The following is a 20,199-nucleotide window of genomic DNA, read 5'->3' on the forward strand; positions in this document are numbered from 1 at the left end:
TCATCCTTCTCTGAAGAAGTAATAAAAATCATATGTAAGTTTTTGAATATTTGTTGACAGTATGAATTTGAGAAACGTTGATTCCTAGAACACAAACTGTATTAAAAAGGAAAGAAAAGCCCTGAATTGTATGTTTCCTGACTTGTAAGCAAAATATAGGAACTTGAGACTACTTTCTATGTATTTGTGCCCTAATGCAGCCGCCCCCAACCTTTTGGGCGCCAGGGACCAGTTCTGTGGAGAGAGGTTTTTCCACAGACCGGAGGGCACGTGGTTTTGTGCACCACCTGCATTCCGCACATGTACACGTGGGGCTTCACACATTTTCAGAGTCCGGTTTCTGGTGCGCCGTTGACCAGTGCCTGTCTGCGACCCGGGATTGGGGCCCCCTGCCCTAATGGGCCTTCAGAATAATTACAATATAATTATAATTAGAAATATATTAATTATACTAGCAATATCTGACCACATTTTACATAGTATTACCGTTGATTAAGAGTTTATTCTTCTATGTCTTTACACTCTTTGCATGGAAGAGATGCTATGCATACATAAACAACAGGGCACCTTAGAGATCAAGAAATGTATGTGTGAATTTGTGACTTATAGTCACTTCATTGGATCAGGTGACTGATACACAGATTAGCTAAATAGAGCACCAGTATTGTCACTGGAATCTATTTATTGCAGCTAATAGGTTTGCATGACTCTGTTTGCTTCAGAATGCGGGGACTGTCTTAGAAGAAGGACCATTCACGGCTTTTTTATTGAATTACTGTACTTGGCTGTTCTTCTTTGTGTAGAAAAATATTGCCTTAATTAAAAGACACAGACTAGGGTAATAACATAATTAAAGACAGTAGCTAAAGTGCCCTGCTGAATTTGTTTTTAAATGGAAATACAATTTAATGCAATTTCTAATGGAAATGTAAGTCTGTTTAGAGGAAAGAATAATGGTGATTGCCTGCTTTAGGTTATAATACTGTATTTTTGGCTTCTAGGGCTGATAGTGGCAGAATGTGACCAGTCTTCTAGTGGGTTCTTTGATATCCTTCGAGGTGGGACCGAAAGATTTTTCACGAATATCAAGGATACATCTTCAAAAGTTATTCAGTCTGTAGCCAAGTAAGTAGAAATGTGGCTGTATTGATATTTCCATTCGCTGTATTACAGTTCTCAGTGCAAAGGGCATTTTATGTGCTACCATTATTTTCCTTTTGGAATTTTTACTTTAAAAGTTACAACCCATTTACAATCTTGTGGACAGGAAGACTAGGATCAAATGACGAATCTCTCATCTGAACAGAGATATAATACAATGTATTTTATTAATTAATTCTTTTTCAGAGAAAATGTTACTGTACTTAGGAATGTTCAAAGATCATCTGTCAAATGAATGAAAAGTACTTATAAGCATGCCTGATTGTGAGAATAGAATTGTTCAGATTTAAGTATCAGAAATATTGATTTTGGGGAAAAAATGGAATTCCAATTCTGAGAAATCATACAGCCAGAATGACCTTTATTCACTAAAGAAAAAATAATAATATAATAAAGTTCTAAGAGTCAGGTCTCTTATGCAAATTAATTTTATTTGTTTACTTTTATTTATTTGTGGTCCAGTACCAAGACAGTACGTTTTAAAGTACAGTATGCCACCAAACTCAAGTCCTAGAGATAATTTATTGTATAAATTACATTCAGTATTCAAATTGTTTGCAAATTTGCTTATAAGTACTTTTTACTCATTTGACAGATGATCTTTGAGCATTCCCAAGTACAGTAACATTTTCTCTGAAAAAGAATTAATTAATAAAATATATTGTAATTGGTCTATGGGGCCTGACTTTTTGGACATCCTTTGTGTGTGTGTGTGTGTGTGTGTGTGTGTGTGTGTGTGTGTGTATGTATATGTATATGGCTTGCCCATAAATACAGTGACCATGGTTTCTTGATTATTATTTTTAAAAAATATTTATATTTCTCCTGTATTATTTTTTACATTAATTTAGGCAGTGAACATATTCAACTTACCTTCCTCCTCTTATTTTTCTCCACAACAGCAACCCTGTGAGGTGGGTTGGGTTGAGAGAGAGCAACCGGCCCAAGGTCACCCAGCTGGCTTTCATGGTTAAGACAAGATTTGAACTTGTGGTCCCCTGCTTTCTAGTCTTGTGCCTTAACCACTAGAGAAGAGGTCCCCAACCATGTGGGTACCAGGGACTGGTTCCATGGAGAGAGGTTTTTCCACGGACTGGAGGGTTCGTGGTTTTGTGTGCTGCCTGCATCTCACGGATAAGGCTTTGCTTGTTTATGCGGACCGGTTGCTGGCATGCCGTGGCCCGGAACTGGTCCACGCCCTGGGGGTTGGGGATCCCTGCACTAGACCAAACTGGCTTAAGTGAAGGACAAGCCTGAAAAAGAGACAAATCTGAAAAAAAGGTTGTAAGGATTAAAAAAAAAGTTTATGTTTGTAACTTCGCTTTACATAGAAAATTTCCAGAGCAAAAGCAAGAAATTAAATAAAATTTAAGGGCAACTTTCTGAAATGGAGGCCTACCCTTTATAATAAAGGACAGGTAGCCACTGTACCTATCAGCCACTGTATCATTTCTGTACTAGTTCGGCAGTAGGCTACTGAAAGAAAGTGGTAACTTTAAATTATTGCTAGGAAAACCTAGGAATCTTAGATCTTGAAGCAGAATTGCCATTGTGAATATTTCAAGTGTGGCATTTCCTTTGAACAGTTTTTTTTTAAAAAAACACACCAGAAAATAAGCCTAAATCCAGTCCCCCAAAATTGATAAGTTTTAGATCAGACATGTCAAACTTGTGACGTTACGTGACGTCACATATCGGAACTTTTTCCCCATTGCCGGAAATGGGGTGGGGGCGGTTTCTTTGTGATGTGTCCGGCCTTTGGGCCGGTAGTTTGACATCCCTCTTTTAAATTGAGGAAAAGATTTGTTAAAAATGCCAATATTTTGGCAACAAAATCTTACCATGGTCAGGTTACTGTCCCTAAATTTCATAATCTGGAAAAAAATAAAACACCTTTTTTTGTATATTATATTACTTATTTCCAACTATGTTGTTGTTAGCTGTGAAGTCGTGTCCGACCCATCGCGACCCCTTGGACAACGTTCCTCCAGGCCTTCCTGTCCTCTACCATCTTCTGGAGTCCATTTAAGCTCAGCCTACTGCTTCAGTGACTCCATCCAGCCACCTCATTCTCTGTCGTGCCATTCTTCTCTTGCCCTCAATCTTTCCCAGCATTAGGCTCTTCTCCAGTGAGTCCTTCCTTCTCATTAGGTGGCCAAAGTATTTGAGTTTTAGCTTCAGGATCTGGCCTTCTAAAGAGCAGTCAGGATTGATCTCCTCTAGGACTGACAGGTTTGATCGCCTTGCAGTCCAAGGGACTCGCAGGAGTCTTCTCCAGACCATAGTTCAAAGGCCTCAATTCTTTGGCGCTCAGCCTTTCTTATGGTCCAACTTTCACTGCCATACATTGCAACTGGGAAGACCATAGCCATGACTATACACACTTTTGTTGACAGGGTGATGTCTCTGCTTTTTAGTGTGCTGTCTAGATTTGCCATAGCTTTCCTCCCCAGGAGCAAGCGTCTTTTAATTTCTTGTCTGCAGTCCCCATATGCAGTGATCTTGGGGCCCAGGAAAATAAAATCTGTCACTACCTCCATTTCTTCCCCATCTATTTGCCAGGAATTGAGAGGGCCGGATTGCATGATCTTGGTTTTCTTAATGTTAAGTTTCAACCCAGGTTTTGCACTCTCCTTCTTCACCCGCAACAAGAGGCTCTTTAGTTCTTCTTCACTTTCTGCCATTAGAGTGGTATCATCTGCATATCTTAGGTTGTTGATATTTCTTCCGGCAATCTTAATTCCAACTTTTGATTCATCTAGCCCTGCCTTTCTCATGATGTGCTCTGCATATAAGTTAAATAGGCAGGGCGACAGTATACAGCCTTGCCGGACTCCTTTCCCAATTCTGAACCAATCAGTGGTTCTGTCTCCAGTTCTTGCTGTTGCTTCTTGGCCCACATATAGGTTTCTCAAGAGACAGATAAGATGGTCTGGTACTCCCATCTCTTTAAGAACTTGCCACAGTTTGTTATGATCCACACAATCAAAGGCTTTAGCATAGTCAATGAAGCAGAAGTAGATGTTTTTCTGGAACTCCCTAGCTTTCTCTATGATCCAGCGTATGTTGGCAATTTGATCTCTAGTTCCTCTGCCTCTTTGAAATCCTGCCTGTACTTCTGGTAGTTCTCGATCCACATACTGCTGAAGTCTAGCTTGTAGGATTTTAAGCATGACTTTACTAGCATGAGAAATGAGTGCAATGGTGCGATAGTTTGAACATTCTTTGGCACTGCCTTTCTTTGGAATTGGAATGTAAACTGATCTTTTCCAATCCTGTGGCCACTGTTGAGTTTTCCAAATTTGCTGGCAAATTGAGTGTAGCACTTTTACTGCATCGTCTTTTAAGATTTTGAATAGCTGGAATACTGTCACCTCCACTAGCTTTGTTGTTGCTCAGCTTTTCTAAGGCCCACTTCACTTCACATTCTAGGATGTCTGGCTCGAGGTCAGTGACCACCTCATTGTGATTATCAGAGACGTTAAGCTCATTCTTGTATAGTTCCTCTGTGTAATTTTGCCACCTCTTCTTAATTTCTTCTGCCTCTGTTAGGTCCCTGCCATTTTGGTCCTTTATCATGCCCATTTTTGCATGAAATGTTCCCTTCATCTCTCCAATTTTCTTGAAAAGATCTCTGGTCCTCCCTATTCTATTGTTTTCTTCTATTTCTTTGCATTGTTCATTTAAGAAGGCATTCTTATCTCTTCTAGCTATTCTCTGGAATTCTGCATTCAATTGGGCGTATCTTTCTTTTTCTCCCTTGCCTTTTGCTTCCCTCCTTTCCTCAGCTATTTCCAAAGCTTCCTCAGACAGCCATTTTGCTTTCTTGCTTTTCTTTTTCTTTGGGATGGTTTTGGTTGCTACCTGTTGTACAATGTTGCGAACCTCTGTTAATAGTTCTTCAGGCACTCTGTCTATCAGATCTAATTCCTTAAATCTATTTGTCACCTCTACTGTATATTCAACAGGGATATGTTTTAATTCATACCTGAGTGGCCTAGTGCTTTTCCCTACTTTCTTCAGTTTAAGCCTAAACTTTGCAACGAGAAGCTCATGGTCTGAGCCACAGTCAGCTCCTGGTCTTGTTTTTACTGACTGTATAGAGCTTCTCCATCTTTGGCTGCAGAGCATATAGTCAATCTGATTTCTGTGTTGACCATCTGGTGATGTCCATGTGTAGAGCCGTCTCTTGGGTTGTTGGAAAAGAGTGTTTGCTATGACCATCGTATTCTCTTGACAGAATTCTATCAGCCTGTGCCCTGCTTCACTTTGTACTCCAAGGCCAAACTTGCCTGTTATTCCGGTTATCTTTTGGCTTCCTACTTTAGCATTCCAATCCCCCATGATGATAAGGACATCATTTTTTGGTTAGTTCTATAAGGTGCTGTAGGGCTTCATAGAACCGGTCAATTTCATCCTCTTCAGCACTGGTGGTTGGGGCATAGACTTGGACTACTGTGATATTGAATGGTTTGCCTTGGATTCGAACTGAGATCATTCTGTCATTTTGAGGATTGTATCCCAGTATTGCTTTTCCTACTCTTTTATTGACTATGAAGGCTACTCCATTTCTTCTGAGGGATTCTTGCCCGCAGTAGTATACCTGAGGGTCATCTGAATTAAATTCACCCATTCCTGTCCATTTTAGTTCGCTGATTCCTAAGATGTCGATGTTCAGTCTTGTCATCTCTTGTTTGACCACGTCCAGCTTTCCTTGATTCATGGATCTTACATTCCAGGTTCCTATGGGGAAAAAATCTTTACAGCATCAGACTTTTCTTTCACCACCAGACACATCCACAGTTGAGCGTCCTTTCGGCTTTGGCCCAGTTGCTTCATTCTTTCTGGCGCTACTAGTACTAGCCCTCTGCTCTTCCCCAGTAGCATATTGGACACCTTCCGACCTGAGGGGCTCATCTTCCAGCGTCATATCGTTTTGCCTTTTGGTACTGTCCATAGAGTTTTCATGGCAAAGATACTGGAGTGGGTTGCCATTTCCTTCTCCAGTGGATCACGTTTTGTCAGAACTCTCTGCTATGACCTTTCCGTCTTGGGTGGCCCTGCACGGCATAGCTCATAGCTTCATTGAATTACGCAAGCCCCTTCGCCACAACAAGGCAGTAATCCATGAAGGGGATTTCAAACTATAGTGGAATGCTTTTTAAAATGATTTTTAGTGTTTCAGTTGTTTTTATTGCATGTTATACTGTCATTTTGGAATTATCCTTAATGCTTAGACTTTAAACTAGCACACCTAATTTACATATGAAAAACAACTAGAATCCAGTCAAATTATTCCCTTATGGATGCTGCATTGCAAATTACATCACCAATGGTGTGTTCAAGGTGGCAGGAATATGAGGAATCATAGCTGAGAATTGCTAAAAACAGGGCTGTCAAGCTAGCTGGCTTTTCAGTTAGAATCATTTCCCAGCCACTAAAGCTCTAGAATCATGCTGTAAGGCTCAAAATAACATCATTAATGGTCCCAAACGCTCATTTATTTGTTCACTGAAGCTATGCTTCGCCTCTAATCTAGTTTGGGATCTAGCTCACATGTTAGATAAGACAGTAGTAACCATTCAAGGCTTGCTCTGTTCTGTGTCGCCTTAGCAACTCATAGTTTCTAAATCATTTGAGGTTGTGTGGATCGTTTCATTTTTTTCTTTCAGTTATTGTCTGAGAAGAAGCGTGGGCATGGGAACAGAGAGTTCAGAGTGACCCATGTGATGTTTGTTTTCAAAAAATGCCAAGATGGGATGAGGAGTAATGAGATGGATTTGCATTTTTTTAAGGCCTGCAGGATTAAGTTGCCTTACTAACATGAGAAGCCCTGGTTTTTTGCTTTTGTTTTATTGAAGTAATTTTTGAATATAATATCTGGTGTGTGAGTGAAATGGAATTAATTGAATCTGTGGTCGTATTAGTCTATTTTCTCCTAAAGCAGAGGATTATTATTATTATTATTTTACATAGTTTTGCATCTGCTCTACACCAGGATTTTCATGGGGTAGGGAAGGTGAATTGGGCACATTTGAGAATTTGAACACCTGTAATGGTTGTCATGCTAAATCTGGCCGATCACAGAAACCCTTGTATGACAGAACATAAAACAAATCCCGGGATTGCAATTACTCGCTATTTTATTTTCTAAATTTGATCAAAGGAACTGTAGGTTATGTTTATAGTGATTGGCTTTGCTACATGCTATTTTCCCATTCGTTTTTTTTTCTAAACTGCAAGAATATATTTTTTTTTAAAAAAACAGATAGGGCAAAGAACTGGACAAAATGCTGGACAAGCTATACAGTAGATCAGCGTTTCCCAACCTTAGGAACTTGAAGATGCGTGGACTTCAACTCCCAGAATTCCCCAGCCAGCATAGCTGGCTGGGGAATTCTGGGAGTTGAAGTCCAGGCATCTTCAAGTTCCTAAGGTTGGGAAACGCTGCAGTAGATGACACACTGTCACATTGGGAGTCAGGTATTAGACCAAAGTTTCCGTCATCTCCAGATCATTGATGCCCCTGCAGATAAGTCAGTGAGGGAAGATGATATTCTAGTAACAAATCTTGAGTGCCATCTTTTCTGTAGTACTCAGTGTTGTTGCTGCTGCTGTTATTTGAAGTTATAATTGCTTCACAAATACCCTTGTACTATGCTGCATTCTGTGTGCTGAAATATTGTTGCCTGGTGCGACTTCAGCATGAATCGATTCCTCTTTGCACATTTGAGGGGCAGAGAACGATGGTTGTTACTTCATTGCTCAAGAGGAAAAGGTTTGTTTATATAGGCTCTGAAGGAGGCTTTGATGACAATTTAACGATCTGCTTAAAAGGATGGGAACTTCTGTTCTTTGGGTAGCAGCAAAGAAATCTATAACAGTATTTCGGTTTCATCGATCTTCTTATGGTTTTTATCTTCAATGTACTGCAAACTTGGAATAAAAGAAAATAACTTATTTGGGTATCCCGAAGGTCAAAGTAAGTACTCATCATAGGATCAGAGAGCTATATGGACTTTTTTTTTAATCTTAGGTAGTCTGGTATGTGACTGGTACCTTTTGAAGGATAACTACTCTATTGAACAGATCAGTGGGAAAAAGAGGCAGAGTTCTCCATCTCAGTGTTAATCCATAGAACAGTTTTCACATAATTCAAAGTCTTCATGCATTTTATGCAAGGAAGAAATAACCAGTTAGACCGGAAAAAGAACATACTTCTTCCTCTGCTGTTCAGCAGCCTAATTGGATGAAAAGTTTATGAGACTGTTAAGTATTTAGCTAACAGCAAGTGCAACTGATTTTTAGGGGGGGGCGTTTTCAGGTCTAGTATTTTGGAGGGATTATGACATCAGATTAGGCCAACCAATCATAAATCATTTAACCCACATACTGTTCCATGATGTCATTCTGTTGCTGGCCTGGAACCAAGACAATGGTTCAGTGTCAAATAGCTCACTGTAGGTTTAGGTTTACCTTTTTTGCTAGTCACTCAGTCCTTGAATGCTAGCAGCTATATACTGTCAGAGGGAATTCTCATTGGGATGGCCTGGAATCGTTTCTTTCAAGCGGGGTCTTTCCTGGGCAAGGTGAAGGACCTCAGGAGATGCCTTGTCATATTTTATGGGTTGATGTCTCAGGGTTTCTAAGCTTTTATATTATTTGGCATTTGGGTAGCGACAGTGGGAAAAACTTTTGACCTCCCACTTTAGGGGGGGAAAAAATCTTACATTTACTACCAGTAGTGCAGGGGTGTCAAACTCAATTTCATTGAGGGCCGCATCAGCATTGCGGTTGCCCACAGGGGGGCGGGTGGGTGTGGCCAGGGTGGGCGTGGCCTACTGGGTGGGTGTGGCTAGAGTGTGTATGGCCTGCTGGGTGGGCGTGGCCAGCTCTACATCGTTTGCATCAAGGGTGCCTATGGGGGCCTGGGCAGGAGTGGGACAGATCTGGGGGTCTCTGGCAGGAGGAGGGTCTCTGGGCCAGGGCCAAGGCAGTGGGGGCCGTTCCCTCACTCTTTCCAGGATGGCTTCGCGGGCCGCATGAAACTACTTCGCGGGCCGGATCCGGCCCCTGGGCCTTGTGTTTGACATGTCTGCAGTAGTGTATTTTAGTTGGTGCTTCATGGTTTGAGCCACAGGATAAGATTTGATGGGGCAAGAACTCAAAAGCGATTGATCCTTCAATATTGACAACCTAATTTCACTCCAATATAGTGAAATTAATTCTTACAAAAGAACAACAACTAGGAAACACAATCAAGGATTTTACTAAAGTGGACAAAGTGATCATTAGTTTCTTTATTGCTCCCGTGAGAATACATGTGCATGGGTATCGTAACACAGTGATGTTATTTCCATTTTATAGGGCATCTTTTATATTTATTCAAGATCTATAGAGTCATATATTATCTCTATATATCCAGCAGGATTAGTGTTCTGTTCTTTCTTAATGACTGTTCTATTATATAATATAGCAAAGTCTGTCCGCTTGCGTATTATATATTAACTTATATTTTGAACCCCTAAATGGGCTTCACTGAAAATAATTTGATTTCTTAGGTAATGATCAGATGTTTTGGAACATTTGCTGGCTGGAAAATCCATAAGTAGTACTCTTAACCTAACTTGAAAACTTCAGGCCAAAGAAGGCTGTGGTATATAATGCGAGATAACATAAATTATTGGATCGGAGTAGATTTTTTTGTATCTGGTGAACATTTATAACTTGACCCAAGCATTCTTAGCTGGAAATAAGCAACATTTTAATTGGTAGAAATTACAAATAAAGAAATGAAAAATTACTTTATCTCTTGGAATATATCACGGAAACACAAGTGCATCCGTCTGGCATAAGCAATATTTGTGAAAATAGCCAACTAAGTTTGGGAAGAGTTGTCAGTATTGGCTCTCACCCACATCGATGGTTCTTGTTATTCATAATGGTATCCATCCAGTTTAATGTGGGCTAAAGCATTTGGGGCAAGGAAAAACAAAAGCAGAATTTGATTTGGGAAGTTCCATTTTCCCCCCCGTATCTTTACTTTGGCTTTTGGGGTGACTTCTGTTTTGTTTTGTTTTACTTTTGGATTTTGTGTGTGATGCTTCTTTCCTTACCCATTTTTCCCCATTGCTTTTCGTCATTCCATACTCATGTTCCTTAGCAGCCCAAGGTAAATATTTCTTCACTACGTTAGTATTTGTACTGTGTGTGCATGCTACAGTCATTATGAAACTCCAAACTTTTTTCTGAACTCTCAGGTTTTACCTGTGCCTTGTGATCTCTGCTCATTGCTTTAACACATGCATGTATGTAGACCTATAACCTTATGAATTAACACATTGTCATTACGTTCTCAGTTACATTTATATTTAGTATCATATTCTTGGTACATGTACAACTTTAGAGTTTTTTGTTTTTTTTTCCATTAGCCCACTAAATTGCTATATCTAGTATTCCTGGCTGTTTTTTGCTCCTCCAGTAGGTACACACATAGTAGGAAGCAGATTACTGTGAAGTATTGTCACTGAAATCCTTGATTTCTGTGTTATTTTTAGGACTTGAGAAAGAATGGGGCTGTATTTTTAGGGGTGTGTGTAGCCAGATAAAATAACCTCTGTGAACCATGTTAAATCGTCCTGTGCGCTCCCACACAGAGGGCCTCCTCAGGGTGCCGTCGGTCAGAGAGTGTCGACTGGCGGCCCCCAGGGGGAGAGCATTCTCTGTGGCCGCGCCTGCCCTTTGGAATCAATTACCGGTTGAGCTCCGGATGGCTCCTGACCTTCGCTCTTTCCGCTGTGATCTGAAAACTTACCTATTTGAACAAGCCGGACTGGTCTAATGGGTTTGGGGTATTTTAATTTTTAATAATTTTTTAATAATTTTTAATAATTTATTGTAATGGGCTAGTTCTATTTAATCTTATTTTTAACTTTTGTATATTGTATTTTTATTGTATTTTTATTGCCCTGTACACCGCCCTGAGTCCTTCGGGAGAAGGGCGGTATAGAAATTAAATTAATAAATAAATAATAAATAATAAATTGAATTAACCTATTCAAACTAAAACCATTTTCTGAAAGGAATAATTCCAGTAAGTGTATTGCAGCAACTGAATTGAAATATGCACACACTATATAATGATCTCCGTAGGGATTGTTACATGTTCAGATCTCCACAAAATGGAAAAAAAAAGTTGTTGCAAACACTAAAGAATGGATAAAAATGGCTCCCTACATAAAACTCTGGCTCTGGTATCCAGGCCCCATGAAAAATTTAAGCTACTGTATAAATATCAAAACTCCCATTTAAGTTAACCATATCTTTGTTACGTAGGATAGAGAAGGGCAATTGATACCCGAAGGGCTTGCTGGTTTCTTGCCCAATTTTGCACATAGTTCTACTTAGACCAAACTAAGAATCCACTGACTTGGACAAATGTGGTTTGTTAGGCGGCCTCCCAAAATTGGTCAGTTATTGAGATTATTAACATCTCAAAATGTGCTAATTAAGATGCTGTAGGCCTAGGCCAGCCTACCGGCTCCTTCCGAATAGTTTCATTTGCAGTGCCCATAATTTCCAGACATTCCCTCTCTCCTTCACCTATGTAGTCCAGGCCATCGTTCAGGAAGAATTTTGCTCAATTCATAGCTTTGCTGTGAAGCAAATTGGCAAGGGAGATCAAGTCTCAGTTGATAGTTGATTAAGGAACAATAGTTAATAGTTGATTAAAGGAAGAGGGAAATCCTGAGCATAAATGTGGAAAGTAGACCTCATATAGCTGGTTAATGGATTTGTCACTTTTGTGTGTGGATGTGGGTGTTTTCTTTAACTTCTCTAGCTTACTGAATCTGTTTTTCAACTCTAAAAAAAAATCTGTGCCGACTTAAATTAACTTTTTTCCTGCATAATATTAGTTATCTTCCAGTTCACTGCTTGAGATTGATTCACAATTATGTCACACTGCATAATTGATCGTTATTTTGTAGACCACTTTCATTAACGCTAATCTGTGTATTGTATGGCCTAATACGTTCACTACAGGTAGTTTTCAACTTATGACCACAATTGACCCCAAAATTTCCATTGCTAAGCGAGACAGTTAGGTGAGTTTTAACCCATTTTATGACCTTTATTGCCACAGTTGTTAAGTGAATCACTGCAGCCAAGTTAGTAAAACGGTTGTTAAGTGATTCTGACTTCCCCATTAACTTTGCTTGTCAGAAGATTGCAAAAGGGGATCACATGACCCCTGTGATGCTGCAACCATCTTAATACGTGCCAGTTGCCAAGCACCCGAATTTTGATCACACGGCTATTGGGATACTGCAGTGGTCATAAGTGTGAAAAACAGTCATAAATCACTTTGTTCAGTGCCATTGTAACTTCAAACAGTCACTAAGTGAAAGGTTGTAAATTGAGAACTACCGTACTATTCTACTTCTGCCTCCTGTTCCTCCTCGTTCCCTCTGTAGCCATTTAGTGTCATTTGTGTAGAGTACAAAAGAGAGTGGAGGATTGCCACCTCTGTACCTGTTGTATCTTGAAGGACTTTTTGCAGTTGATGTAATAGCAAAGGAGCCTATTAATTTCGCAGAGCATTGATACAATCTAGGAAGAGGAAACCTGCAACCCTCAGGATATTTGCCAAACTATTATTCCCAGCATACCTCACCACTGGGCATGCTGTAGGAATACAGATATACTTGTAGTTACCATTAGCTGGACAGATGCAGATTTCTCCCAAAGAGAATATTTTCCCCGCACCCTGCTTGAAAAAAGTTAATTTGATAAAGCCTATTATCTAAGCCTTAGATTCTAAGGCAATGATCAGAATCCTTCAGTTTTGAGGTAATTGTTTTTTTTCTCAAAAATGTATTAACCAGTGTTATTCTAGATTTTTTAGTCTATCTCCCATAGTTCAGATCTTGGAGAATCACATTTGTGACCATCTCTTGGGGATAGAGAGAACAGGTGGTGGGTCTTGTTTGATGAACATTCTAACTTTTAACTCGAGTTCTTTTTAATATATATTTCAGTTATGCGAAAGGAGATTTGGATATATCCTACATTACATCCAGAATTGCTGGTATGATTATTATTATTTTTTATTAAACGTGGTTTTCTTTAACAGCAGATTAAATATATTGAGTTCAGCCCTGACTGTTTTTTTTAAACTTTTTCCCTTCGTTCTCTAGTGATGTCATTTCCAGCAGAAGGTGTTGAGTCTGCTATAAAAAATAATATCGAAGACGTGCGGCTTTTCTTGGACTCAAAACATCCTGGACGCTATGCTGTCTACAATCTGTCTCCAAGATCATATCGGCCCTCCAGATTTCACAATAGGGTGTGTAAAGTAATATTACTTTCCTCCATCATGTTTGGTACGTGGCAGTATTGCCCATCTCATGGTACATCTTCCTTATCTTGGTATGAAAATAGTAAGACCGCGTCTATAGCAGGGGTGTCTAACTCGCAACGTCACCTGACGTGTCGCAACGTATGGTGATTTTTTTTCCATTTCTGGCAATAGGGTGGGCGTGGTTTCGGCATGACTCATCTGGCCTGCGGGCCGGCAGTTCGACACCCTTGGTCTATAGTTTGAAAGAAAAATTTTCAAGCAGACTTCCGACCATCATCAAAGCTCAAACTCTTTTTTTTTTAGCCTGAAGGCTTCATTCAATCTTCTTCTTCAAAGAGAAGAAGAGATTGCCAGTAAAATGGAGGGAGGAGGAATCAAAAGAAGAAAGGAATATTTCATAAACTAAATATATAAATAGACAGGAAGGAGAGTGGATGTGGTAGTTCCTGCTAGATGTTTCCAGAAGATCTACTGAGCAGGATATGAAATTATTTACAGACAAAATAACACATACTCTTGCATATACCTTTGCCTCTGCTAGTAGCAATTCTTAAGAAAGAAACAGCCTGTTGAAAGAATTTGGGTGTGTTTGTATTCTGCCAGTTTTAATAATTTGAAATTAAGAGAAAGACCATTCAAAAACATTAGCAAATCTGTTTCCAAATATTAATGGATTTGGTTTTGTTTAACTTACGCATAAGTTCCAAGTGCATATCATTTTATATATGCATCTTAATTCTGAACGGACATCGCTTCCAAGCTATTTCAGTGCCATTCTATGCTGGTAAAGTTTAGTGACAAACAAAGCTCTGTGGGCTGCCTCAAAGCCTTGGGGTGGAGAGGAGGAATCACACATAAGCTGTGAGTTGACCCCATTATTGGATAAGATCTTGAAACTTGCTGCTAGAAAATGCGATGTGCTTGTAGGGTTTTTCGAGGTTCCCAGGAAGCACACTCTGAATTAGGGATATGCCAAATATTCCCTTTCAGAGACAAAACCTTCCAAAGAACACTCAAGACAGTCTGTTCCTCCTCCAGACTATGCTGATCTGACTTCTGGAGGTTTTTCTGGAAGTAAACATTTCAGATATGATTTTACACAACCCAAACCATCATATTCCAGGAATCCATAAGAGGAAGACTGTTGCCAATCATATCCTGTTTACAAATTTCAATTGGCTACCAGCCCTGTAATGGACTGGGCAACCTTTTATTCTGCCTGCAGTAGTGCTGCTTCTGCCTTGTTACCACGAAAGACCGGTGAAGTTTCAGAATGTTTGAAAATAGGAGCAGCACTGTCAACAAATCAATTAATCTAAAGGAGATTTCAAAAAAGCCAATGTTAGTATGGCAAGTTAATTATATTAACTTCAGTAAGGCATTTGATAAAGTAGATCACAACCTACTACTTGATAAGATAGAAAAATGTGGTTAGATAGCATCACCACCAGATGGATTTGTAGCTGGCTGATAGGCCATACTCAGCGTGTGGTCCTCAATGGAACCGCATCTACATGGAAGGAAGTGTGTAGTGGGGTGCCCCAGGGCTCTGTTCTGGGCCCAGTGCTCTTCAATATCTTCATTAACGATTTGGATGAGGGGATAGATGGGGAACTCATCAAATTTGCAGACGACACCAAGCTGGCAGGAATAGCCAATACTCCAGAAGATAGGCTTAAAATACAGGAGGATCTGGACAGACTCGAACACTGGGCGCTATCTAACAAAATGAAATTCAATGGTGAAAAAAGTAAGGTTCTACATTTAGGCAGGAAAAATCAAATGCACAGGTATAGTATAGGTGGTACCTTGCTCAATAGTAGTAACTGTGAGAGGGATCTCGGAGTCCTTGTAGACAATCACTTCAATATGAGCCAGCAGTGTGCTGCAGCTGCCAAAAAAGCCAACACAGTGCTAGGCTGCATTAACAGAGGGATAGAATCAAGATCACGTGAAGTACTAATACCACTTTACAATGCCTTGGTAAGGCCACACCTGGAATACTGCATCCAGTTTTGGTCACCACGATGTAAAAAAGATGTTGAGACTCTAGAAAGGGTACAGAGAAGAGCAACAAAGATGATTGGGGGACTGGAGGCTAAAACATATAGGGAACGGTTGCTGGAATTGGGTATCTGTAGTTTAACGAAGAGAAGGGTGAGGGGTGACATGATAGCAGTGTTCCAATATCTCAGGGGCTGCCACAAAGAAGAGGGAGTCAAGCTATTCACCAAAGCACCTGAAAGCAGGACAAGAAGCAACGGATGGAAACTAGTCAAGGAGAGAAGCAACCTAGAACTAAGGAGAAACTTCCTGACAGTTAGAACAATTAACCAGTGGAACAACCTGCCTCCAGAAGCTGTGAATGCTCCAACACTGGAAGTTTTTAAGAAGAGACTGGAGAACCATTTGTCTGAAATGGTATAGGGTTTCCGCCTGAGCAGGGGGTTGGACTAGATGACCTCCAAGGTCCCTTCCAACTTATTATTATTATTATTTAAAAAAGATAATAAGTTTTAGGAGAATTAGATAAAGCTAACTTACTGTCTTTTAAAACTATGTCCTAAAGAACCTGGAATGACTTTCCCTCTATGCTTTTGTAGACGCAAGTAATATCCTTGCAATATCGCCCTTCTTCATTTCCCCCCCCCCTTTAAACCTTTCATTCAGAGGGTTCCAAAAAGATCAAAGGACATTTCAGATTTAAAATGGACACAATGTGCAATTTGTTACGGGAAAAACAGGTAGCCGTTGCACCAGTTTAGCACCGTTGTTTCTAGGAAAAGAAAGGGCTTGATCGCATCTGTGGGATCGGTTAAATTGAAGACTTGGCATTTTTTTTTAAAAAAAATTGTGATAATAGTTGGCAGTATATTAGATTTAATAAATCAAAGTGTTCCCTTAACAGGTATCTGAATGTGGTTGGCCGGCAAGGCGTACACCAAGCCTTCAAAACCTTTATAGCATCTGTAAGAACATGCATTCGTGGCTGAAGCAAGATCCAAAGAATGTTTGCATTGTGCATTGCCTTGTAAGTAAGGGATCACGTGATCTCCTTTTGTCACCTTCTGACAAGCAAAGTCAAATGGGGAAGCCAGATTCAGTTAACAGCTGTGTCGTTAACAGCTGCAGTGATTCACTTAAGAACTTTAAAATTCACTAAATAAATGTCTTATTTGACAACAAAAAATGTTAGGCTCAATTGTGGTCATATATTGAGGACTATCTGTAGTCATTTAAAATTCACCGTGAATAGCTTGGGGGCAGAGTATCATAAAACCCTAAACTAATATATATTGGGAAGATCTATACACCGTGACATAAATCTAAGATTTTAATTCAATGCTAAAGATTTAAAATAAGGGGAAGGATGATTATTATTATTTTTTGGTTGCTGGAGTTCAGGCACTGGTGGGGATAAAGAGGGTGTAGCTTTACCAGGCTAGGCTGATTTTAATGTAGATGTATTTTTAATGTCTGTAAGCTGCCCAGAATTACACTTAGGTAAGATGGGCAGCCAATAAAGTTTATAAATAAGTAAGTGAGTGAGTGAATGAATGAATGAATGAATGAATGAATGAATGAATGAATGAATTGTTCTGAAGCCAAAAGTATCCGCTATGTGGTATCCTGGTATGACAATTCTTTTTCTCCAGCCTCTGGATCATTCTTGCCAAACTGCAAAACTGATTTCTTAGCAGAGGAATTTTGAAATCATGATTACCACATGGCAGACACATGAGCAGAAGTAGGCAAACAAAATGATTAGCAGATTGAGGAACCTCCTTTATAATAGGAGTCTGAATGGTTTGGAATCATCTATTTATAGGACTATACATTCCGGAGGGGAAGTTCTTCCCCCATAGTATTAAATCTTATGTCCAATTTGGATTTTCATATATAAATGCAATTCGGTAAGGCAACCCTAGCTTGAATATTGGGTTTGGAAAGTAACCTTGAGACTGCAGACTGTATTTTCTCAATCTACAGACGAGGAGGCCTTTTCTCAGCTATATTAAGTCAAATCTTTTGTTGCAGTCAATGATCAGTAATAGGTGCAATTCAGCCACAGTTTGACGGGGTGGGCGGGGAAGAGAAGTGGGATATAAATAGGTGAGCAATTCACAGAAAAGAGAGGAGATTTTCTTGCCAATAGTTGATGCACATTTTGCTTGATTTTCAGTAATTCCCCTCTTCGATGGGGCTGTGTTTTTTCATAGGACGGAAGAGCAGCATCGGCAGTCGTTGTCTGTTCTTTCCTATGTTTCTGTCGCCTCTTCACCACAGCTGAAGCTGCTGTTTATATGTTTAGCATGAAACGTTGTCCTCCCGGCATTTGGCCATCGCATAAGAGGTACGTTGTTTGCAGAATCAACCTGTTTCCTTAAAGACAAATCGTACTCTTTTTTTTCCTTCAAAATTTGCAGAGTAGTAAGGAGGTGTGAGCAGATCAGCGAAGTGTGTCTTTACAAAGGCATTTGGTTCCTCAGGGTCCTATCCTTTTCGTACAGTCCACAGTGAGATGTTTTTATAATTGTAGTATTGGCATTAATATCAAACAATGCTTAGGTCACTTTCCAATTAAAGCATTCCTGCAAATCCAGCATAGGTGCCAGACCTGACTGGAGTTTTTCATTCCCCCCTTCTTTTTAATTTAATATCCCACCAGTCTTTTCATCGCCCATCATTTTCTGACATTTTGTTTGTTTTGATTGGAAAAAAAATAAAAATATGGCCACAATAAAGTCAAGGCTGTTACATGCAGACTGGAAGAAAGCTAACATCCCCTAACTCATTTGGGTTTTAAACATAGTGTCTGTGTGCCACGAGGCCTAGTAACATAGCAGGAGCAGTGAAAATGTTATTATGGGAATGACTCAACTGTACCACTCTTTTTACCTCATGTCCTGGAGGACTAATGGCTTAACTGACAGCTAACTGTTAATCCCAGATTGATCCAACCACCAAAACAATGTTTAAGGAAATTTAATTCCTGATAAATTGGTTATGGCAGCCTGCAATTTAGACATCTTTCCTTAACCACAATTTGACTTTAGTCTGGGCTCATGTAGCATGCCAAGCTCAACCACAGTAGGCATAGCATATTGTGTGAATCTGTTCATTCTACAAGATAGCGCTGATTTCCTCTTTTCAGCTATTGAGAGCTCCTTTTTCTCATCTATCATTCAGATGCTGCCTTACTTTGCTGATAAAGTTCATGCCTTTTTAAAGGTCATGATTTTTAAATGTATTTAGATTTCGAATTAATTTATTTTTGAGGCTTCTGATACATTTTTCATTGATAAAAAATTCGAACATAGGAGTACAAAAAGAGGGAATATAATAATAAAACTGCAGAGATTATGACAACCCCATAAGCCTTATTACAACCATTTGCTCCTCAAACATTGCTCAGCTGCATATTTAGACCTCTCTTTAGGGCATAGGAAGTAAGTATGATCTAACAAATGAAACATTAATGAAAAAAATATCTTTTTTTGTGAAGTCATTTGTTTCTTAGTATGAGTTTAATGATGCTCGCTTAAATTAAACATGCAAAACACTCTTGTGGTTCAGCCATTGGTCTATAGCAGTGTTTCTCAACTTGGCAACTTGAAGACGTCTCCATGTTGGCTGGAGAATTCTGGGAGTTGAAGTCTACACATCGTCTACACATCTTCAAGCTACCAAGCTTGAGAAACAAGGGTTTATAGCAAGCATGTCTCCCTTTTATGGGGTTATACGAACTGAAAGAAGATGGCTTTATTCTTCCCAGAGTACCTCTGTGTTACAATACTGTTTAACTATGTACAGCATAATAGTAGGAGAAACAATACATGCCGTTGCACACTTATTGATGAGATTGACTATTCTGATATGTATGTTTGAAACTGTATTGCATTGACTTGGCTCATGCAGCCTTGTTTGACTGTATATGTTGACCATGTTCTTACGTGCTCCCAGGTATATTGAATACATGTGTGACATGATGGCAGATGAGCCCATTATTCCTCACAGCAAGCCAATCCTCATAAAGTCAATCATCATGACTCCAGTTCCTCTCTTCAGCAAGCAGCGTAACGGCTGCAGGCCTTTCTGTGAAGTTTATGTTGGAGATGAAAGAATAACCACTACCTCAGAAGAATATGATAAAATGAAGTAAGTGGGATTTTCCGACAGCCACCATTTTGTCTCTTGCGATGATGTGGTGTAGGGTGGGAAGGACATCCATTGGTGCCTTCGTATCTAACTACATCTTTGTGGCTGGCAATGAACTATCAGATGCAGGTACTAATTCATGCAGTGGCTATTTTATTAGATGCTTTATTTGATTATTGTGCAGAAAGGCAGAATTCTTAAGGATAGAAAGAAAAAGAGAAGTTGAAATTTTATCAAGGCTGATGGACTGGCTTTGTTCACTGTTTTCCCCTGCTTTAGCCTGGAGCCTAAGCTGGACATCAGATGAAAAAGAGCCAGGCGGGAGGGGTGTCAGTCTTTCAAGCTTTAGGTGTGACTGGATGTTCCCTTAAAATAAAGGCAGATTTGCCTGAATTTTGTTCTCTTTGGAGTTCAGATATAATAGTCTACCATTCCCATCATCCAGTTGTCATGAAAGCTGAGAGTCGATGGGAGTAGAACTGTAACAACCCTCCCCCATTTAATATTGGCATTTTTAC

The 20,199-nt window shown here is 39.7% G+C and overlaps 1 protein-coding gene across 3 annotated transcripts in view; it reads left to right on the forward strand.

The window, feature by feature from the left end:
- Window positions 1-20,199, forward strand: part of GAK (cyclin G associated kinase) — a 90,035-nt gene that overhangs the window by 39,270 nt on the left and 30,566 nt on the right. For all 3 annotated transcript variants that reach the window (XM_083353720.1, XM_083353721.1, XM_083353722.1), the window contains exons 11-16: window positions 1,002-1,125; window positions 13,200-13,249; window positions 13,359-13,507; window positions 16,431-16,553; window positions 17,743-17,876; window positions 19,487-19,681. In XM_083353720.1, coding sequence (XP_083209846.1) covers window positions 1,002-1,125; window positions 13,200-13,249; window positions 13,359-13,507; window positions 16,431-16,553; window positions 17,743-17,876; window positions 19,487-19,681 — 775 coding nt within the window. The remainder of the gene's footprint in view (window positions 1-1,001; window positions 1,126-13,199; window positions 13,250-13,358; window positions 13,508-16,430; window positions 16,554-17,742; window positions 17,877-19,486; window positions 19,682-20,199) is intronic.

This window comes from Vipera ursinii (assembly GCF_947247035.1).
Source record: "Vipera ursinii genome assembly, chromosome: 2".
Taxonomy (NCBI): Eukaryota; Metazoa; Chordata; class Lepidosauria; order Squamata; family Viperidae; genus Vipera; species Vipera ursinii.